Genomic DNA, 7,165 nt, shown 5'->3' on the forward strand with positions numbered 1-7,165 from the left:
GTGTGGTACTTACACAGTTGTTTTACCTTGTGCTGAAGCCCTTGGATTTAGGATCTCCCAGTGCCTGGCTTTGCTTTTCTATGTTTATTCTGTTGGTGCTGGAGATGAAAGCTGGGCTATTCCCTTGAAGAGCATCTGTCCCTTGCAAGACATCTTTTTGCTGACCCTTTGTGGATGGAGGCCAGCACACTTAGTGTGTCCTTTTATTCTGACTGTCACTGTTTCTGCTGCAGCTGCTCAGAGGTGTCTCCAGCAGTACGCCCGCCCGCCCTTTCCTTGTCCCGGAGACCACCCAGTCACCAGTGCTCCCAGCAGATGATATGCCCCTTGGCCAGGACCTGGAGAATCCTACTGTGGTATGTGTATCCTGGAGCCTTCCTCTCATTATTTCACTCTCTCCTTAGTATATTCTTCCTCACTCATAGCTGTTCAGTTGATGTCTAGCAGAAACATTTGCTGCCACTCTCTTAGTGGAGACCTGGCTAAGCAAATTTTGGAGCCTAAGATTCACTTGTGCTAAAGAAAGTGGTACTCTGTTGAAATGCCTTTGGAAGGGCTGAATTTAACAGCTCTTGGTTACTCCTAGCACAGATGGCCTTTCTGCCTTTACAGTTGTGCTAGCTGTGCCCATCGCAGGCAGCAGTCTGAAAGCAGAGCACTGGGCATATAGCAGCAGGTGGCTGCATTATGCAGCATGTATTTGGCAGCTGATACTGTTGACATGCTGGTCCTTAAGGCTCAATAGGAAGATGAGCCTGAAAATAGTCACCACATGAAACCAATCTCTGGCCCAGCAGTAGGCAACTCACAGTAGCCTCAGGTCTTTTTCTTCAGGACTGATTTCACTGGGACTCTTGTTACAGGTTAAGAATCAAAGCTCAGAGGTGACTGCTAGAGCATCCAGGCCTGGGAGGAAGGATGTCCGCCCACCACTGAGAACCCTGGTGGTACCTGGTGCCCTGAAGCCACCATCTGGCAAGGTGGAACCAAGTGAATCCTGGAGGAAGAGTCCTGTCCACCCCAAGAAGCCCAGGAAAGTTTTATTTGAACCCACAGTGTCTGAGAGAGATCTCGATGAAGAAGGTAACTCTGGCAGCTTCCAGGTTTATTTGACAGGTCTTCTAAAGGTCTGAATGATCTGTCAACGCTGCTGGGCAACAACTTCCGAGTCCATTTCTCTGTATACCTCCAAGGCAAGATGGGCTTGTCTGTCCTGGCTTGTGAAATACCAAGAACTGCTCCTTAGTCCTGGATAAACTGCTTGGTGAATTTTTGCCTGTTGGGAAATAGAATATGGGATACTCTTAGTACCAACACTCTGTACCATAACATAATATACCTGTCTCTTCATATGAGCAAAAGTGCTTTATAAATGAAGGCGAGTATTGTTAGCCTTGCTTCTCAGAAGAGTAAATTGAGGCACAAGAAAGTTACCTGTGAGATTCTGTAACCTCTCCATTAGTCTGTTTGTTCCACTACTAACAGCATACCACTTGGTCCATAGAAAATATTGGTCACTCTTAAAGTATAGAGAATATGAAAAGGAATATATGTATAATTAGTGTAATTGTGCTGACTTTTCAGTGGTGAGAAGGTAGCTCCCAAGGGGTTTGGCAACAAAACCTTTAGCTTCTGGAGTGTGAATTCCAAGTCACCTCCAGGTGACCAAGTTTGTGTGTAAATGTTTGACAATAACTCAGTGGTCCCCATGTGAAGTGAACTCTTGAGACTTGGCTTGCTTCTCACAAAGGCAAATATAGGTCCATCATAAAGCTGCTTCCACTGTAGGCAGTGTGAAAAGGGAGGAAATGAGCTTCCATTCAGAGGGGTAAAATGCAGTGGTGACAGCGTGATGGCAGTCAAAGGAAGTGTGCCCTGCTGTTACTTGTCTTCTGCATTTCTTCTGATGAGACTTCCTTCAGGATTCTTGCTCCTGCATGTTGTTTGTTGCAGTGAGGTAGCTTTATGCTGGGGGTTGGAGGAAGGAAGGCCAAGGCCTCTTAAACCATGGAGCTGAGCACTTTCCAGGATGTGTCTGCTGGCTGTTTTCTTTATGGGGCCATCTCTGTGTTTCCTCTGCAGATCTCGCGGTGAAGGAGTTGCAAGGTGAGGATCTGGTTCATAGACCCTCGGTATTTTGTCTCAGTGATGCCATTCCCTTTAATGTCACAGGCCTCTCGTGCTTCATCCTTTATCTCCCCAGTGATCAAGAATAACAAGTAGGTTGTGTGTATATACTGTTCCTTTATGTACAATTAACCCTTAGTATAGGGGCTTCCAGTACTGTCAGGCTCTCCAATATGCTTCTGTGGCCCCTCTGAATCTCGGGAACACCTCTGGATGCATAGCCCTTTGAGGCAAAGGGTAAGATGTGGAATGGACTTTGATTAAAAAGTATTTTTTAGCTTGCTCAACCAACCACAAGGGCCTGGGAGAGGAAAAGAGGAGGAAAAGAGCAGTACGAGGAGTATCTCTGGAAGCAGCTCCAGGCTTCTGGTTGCTGCATCTTAGGCACTAGCAAGCTGTCCCCAGGTAGCCCTCCCTCACAAGGAGTAACACAGAGGGATAGCACAACTGGGATATCGCTTCTGGGGATGGGTAGTCAGTGGCAGGCATCCAAGCCTGTCTGAAGTAGTAGCCCGTATGTGTCCTAGATCCAGCCAGACTCTATGCTGGCTCCCGCGGCTAGTGATGTCTCCCCTAGCACAGCATTTGTTTCCCAAAGCCAACAGAAAATCTTCCTCGGGGAGCTATCTCTCTTCCAACCCCAGAGGGAAGGGACCTGGGGCCCTTGCCTTCCCATTTCTCCCCTCTGAGCCTTCAGCTGCCTTGTTCTCCCCAGCAGGGAAGGGAGCTGGGGGTGTCTCGACTGGCTCACAGGCCTGTGTTCTCCCCTCCCCAGGCAGTCCCAGCCCACGGTGGTGCCATGCCATGTGCCTCAGTGATGTGAGGACAGCTGTTCTGATCGGTGGAGAAGGTGTCAATCAGCAGTCCTGCAAGGATGCATTCTGGAAGCTAGAAATTGGTGGGAACTTTAGGGCTATCAAAGACAATGGGGGCAGTGGGACTCGAGGACGACTCATGCAGGTGGGAGGGGGTACTGAGGGGTCTGTGCATAGGGGGGGGTCAGCAAAGGTGTCACAACTCCTAGCACGGTCACTAAGCTGAGCTGACAATGTAGGGTGCCATGAGAGGCTGTGGGGTTGTATGTGAGAGCCTTCCAGGAGCTAAGGTATAAGTTCTGGAAAGAGTTGGGTGAGTTTTAAGGGGTAAAAGCAACAGTGTGGTTTGCAGTCTGTGTGCTATGACTGGTGGAGAAGTGTGAGATACAATTCCAGTGCCGTGCAGCTTTCTGCACCTCTCTTCCACCTTACTATTCCCCACCTAGTTCCCCTTCATTCCTTACACAGAAACATTTCTGTATGAGTCCCCACTAGCCCTCAATCGAAGGACAGAAAGTGAAGGGAGCAAGGTAAAGATTGAGTAAAGATTTTATGACATATTCTTTACATCTGGAGAAATCAAGAGCTTTTTTGGACTCCTGCACCATCTGTCTGGTGTTGCTCCCACAGACAGTGATTTCTGGCTTCCAGTGGATTTCCAGCTACAAAACACCATGCCATCATGCTTGCGTGGTCACACAGCTACCTACGACCCTGACACCAAGCGTGTCTACATCTTTGGGGGCATAAGGGAGGACAAAGACTACAGTGGCATCTACATTCTGGACACAGTCACCTGGAAATGGCTCCTTGTGACTGTAAGTACTGCAGCTCTCCCAAGACAAAAGCACAGGAGGGGTGGCAGGTCCTGCCTGAATGTGGCAATTGATGTGCCTGTATCCTTGGTCTGGTAGTCTTGGTCCACTGTTGCTGCAGGTTGTCTAAGCTGGGATTGACAGATATAAGAAGGCTATGTAGAAAGGCCACAAGCTTGACAGAAACCAGGGGCTGTGCCTACAATGAATGAAGCAAGGTGAAAAAATGTTTGCTGCAGAGTGCTGTCTGACCAAGGTCATGGGTGGGAGGTACTGTACGACCAGCAGTGGGAAAAGGCCTCTCATTTGATATGGTGCTGCTGAGAGCTGCACTGGATTCTGAGGTGAAGAGCTGGTCTTCTCAAACCAGGGACTGCTCTGAGCACAGCAGGTCTTTGAGCTCTTTAGTTGCCTGTCATGCCCTTGCAGAGGGCCCTGTCAGCGCAGGACAACCTGTCTCTTTCCTGACTAAGTCACGAGATGGCTTTTACGGAATAAGCCTGGATGAGATCTTTCTGTTCTCTGTCGTCTTCTGAGGGAGCTGGAGTACAAAGTTGAATTCCTTCTCTCATCAGAGCATTTTGGTGGTGCAGAGTATGCAAAGGATGTACTGTCTACCTGTGTGGCAAGGATCTGGCTGGGGAGCCAATGAAGTGAAAACTGAGACTTGTCGAACTCACTGCATGATGTGGGCCCTTTTCCTACGGGTCATGCAGCAAATAATGTGCTTCTCGTAACAAACGTATGTTGAACTTTTTTCCAGGCTAAAGGGAGGATGCCAGTGCTCACCTACCACAGTGCAACTATCTACCGCAAGGAGCTCTTTGTTTTCGGAGGAACTTTCCCCAAAAAGGCATCACTGGCAGTTGGACCTTGCAGCAATGTGCTCTATGTCTTCAATCCAGAGCATGAAATTTGGTACCAGCCCATCTCAGAAGGGGAGAAGCCTCTGCCTAGACTTGGGTGAGACTGCTCTTATTCCAGCCCTCCAAAATAGAGCAGGAAACATTTGCTCACCTTCCCTCCCAGCCCAGTATAATTTCCTAAATATTAGGTGATTGTTCTCCACTGTTTGCTCCTTAAAATAGGGATATGATTTGAGCAATGTGACTCCCAGTACCTGCTGTCATGAATCCTGATGGGATTTTGTCATTGGGCTGCAGTGGCTGGGAGTAGAGGCAGGTGTAGACTGAAGCTGTGCCAGCCCAATAGCAGAAGCCAAGGCTGAAAGATCAGTTTTGGGAACTTGCTGAAGATACTCTGTTCACTTGCTGCTTCTCTGGCTAGGCATTCAGCTACTCTACTAAAGAACAAGCTGCTGATTTTTGGGGGTCGGAGGAATTCTCTCTACCTCAGTGACATGCACATCCTGGATCTGGGTAAGAAAGTCTATGCCAGGTGGATGCCTTGGGAAGGTCTGTTCTAAGGCAGGGACTGGGAAATGAGGCATTCTTGATGGGAAGGTAGCATTAACGTTATACAAACTCCTGACGAGGCAATGGAGATAGAAAACTGTGGGGTAAAAAAACCCTAAATCTTTCTGGGGTAAGAGGGGATGGAATGGGGAAAAAATGCTTTTTTGGAAGAAGGTGGGTAACAGAGAATGCAGGTTGCTCATGTGGGAGAGTATGGAAGTTTTTGTCTAGTTATGAGGCTGAGTTTTTTGGACATTTCACCTGCCTTTCCCCTGGCTGTCAGGTTTCATGGAGTACACACCAGTCCCCCTCCTCGCAGGACAGCCTTCCACACGTTGGTAAGACCCTATTGCAGACCTAGGAGCTATCTTCTTCCTCTGTCCTTTCTCTTTGAAGTCAGGTTTAAATGGTGCTTGTGATCGGGCCCAGTTGCATCTCTCTGTTCCACTAGTCAAAATACAGTGGATGGCTGCTCTGCTGTGGGACCAGAAATTCCTGTGCTGACCTAGCTGGTGCCTGTAGGGTGGGGGGTACAGACCCTTTAGTCTTGCTGGAAATAACGCCTTTTGGCTAGGGGAAGTTTTCTGCCGTGTGCTAGAGAACTGTATCGCCTGCTGTTCGGTCTCCACAGTACCTGGAGTACAACAGACACACAGAAAAGAAGAAACTCTATGCTGTTCCTAAAGTGACACCATCGCCCACTAGAACAACAACCGAAATCAGACCAAAGCCCAGCTAGCCTGTTATCTCACTCCATAGAGCAAACATAGGAGTTTTGATAGGTCCTTCTGAGGTAATGAGGTGCTTTTCAGGCCTGATTGTGGCCTGACCTGCACAGGCAACCAAACAGCTCTTTCAGGGTTATTCAGCAAGTGAGGGCAGAAGAGAAGCAGAAGTTAACTTCCATTCTGCAGCTTAAGCCCCCAGCCTCCCGCTGAAGTCCACCCACCCCTGCCCATTGCTGACTGAGGCTAGTCACCTTCTGGCTTTGCTTTTGTTGCAGTTTTCATGCAGCTCTGGCTGTGTCAGACCAGAAGGTTCTGATCAGTGGAGGCTGCAATGCCAAGGGAGCCCTGCAGGATGCCTTTGTCTTCCACCTAGGTGAGTCACTCTCCCTCCCGGCTTCCATAGGTGACTATTGGGCTGCAGTGGTGTTTTTGAACACCTAGTCTGGCCCATTTGCTTCATCCCTTGCACTAGGAATGGGTTTGTCAATACTGATAGCCACTTTCTACTTCAGATACTCTTTCATGGAGCACGGTGATCCACCATGACCTCTGCTCTGTGCCCCGAGCTGGTCACACATTGCTTGACGTGACTCCTGCCCACCTGATGGATGTGGACAAGGAGAACAAAGAGAAGCATCAGCTGCACACAGTGTTGGTCTTTGGGGGCTCCAACTGTGTCGGGACCTTTTACAACAGCACAGTCCAGATCCAGCTGGACCTAGGATAATGCACAATACTCAGAATGAGCCTGGAAGAGCAAGGGGTCTTCACCAGCATGAATACAGCCATGGATGGCAATAAATGAGTCCAAACAATGTGGCAGTCCAAGTATCTATGTGTAGGTGAATGCTACCTCAGCACAAGAGATCACAGGTTTGTAAAGCCTTTCTGAAGGCCTTGGGTATTGCCCTCTTAGGGCAGCTGACATACAGCATCAGACAGGCAGAAATTCCCTCCCAGGCTTGGTACCTGGGCTTGGGTGCCAAAACACTCAGTGGAATCTGAGCTGAGCTGGCACAGGAACACAGTCACAGGCTTTTGGGTTTCCCTTCTTGCCCTATAGGTTTCTGGGCTGGAATTCCTGGGATGCTTTCAGCTTTGAAGGTGACTCAGGTGTTGCGTTTAATTTGGGATGAGTGGAACAGGAATTGGAAGGTCCTCGCAGTGAAAGTACAGGCAGGATTCTGGTTTGGAGGGACTCTGGGGTCCCTTGGGAAATAGTCTGCAGCTGAGGACTAAGAAAACACCTAGAGAGTGTCTGATGG

General features: G+C 48.9%; 1 protein-coding gene across 1 annotated transcript in view; it reads left to right on the forward strand.

Moving 5' to 3' along the window:
• Positions 1-6,627, forward strand: part of LOC104624103 (kelch domain-containing protein 1-like) — a gene marked incomplete at its 5' end in the record, with an annotated part of 7,010 nt that extends 383 nt beyond the window's left edge. Inside the window, 10 exons of the mRNA XM_010291380.1 lie at positions 234-356; positions 864-1,083; positions 2,083-2,106; positions 2,903-3,097; positions 3,573-3,760; positions 4,521-4,720; positions 5,045-5,136; positions 5,456-5,510; positions 6,176-6,273; positions 6,467-6,627. Of these exons, the coding sequence (XP_010289682.1) occupies positions 234-356; positions 864-1,083; positions 2,083-2,106; positions 2,903-3,097; positions 3,573-3,760; positions 4,521-4,720; positions 5,045-5,136; positions 5,456-5,510; positions 6,176-6,273; positions 6,467-6,627 (1,356 nt within the window). The remainder of the gene's footprint in view (positions 1-233; positions 357-863; positions 1,084-2,082; positions 2,107-2,902; positions 3,098-3,572; positions 3,761-4,520; positions 4,721-5,044; positions 5,137-5,455; positions 5,511-6,175; positions 6,274-6,466) is intronic.
• Between the last annotated feature and the right edge of the window lie 538 nt (positions 6,628-7,165).

The sequence above is a fragment of the Phaethon lepturus genome, unplaced genomic scaffold, assembly GCF_000687285.1.
Source record: "Phaethon lepturus isolate BGI_N335 unplaced genomic scaffold, ASM68728v1 scaffold26787, whole genome shotgun sequence".
Classification (NCBI taxonomy): Eukaryota; Metazoa; Chordata; class Aves; order Phaethontiformes; family Phaethontidae; genus Phaethon; species Phaethon lepturus.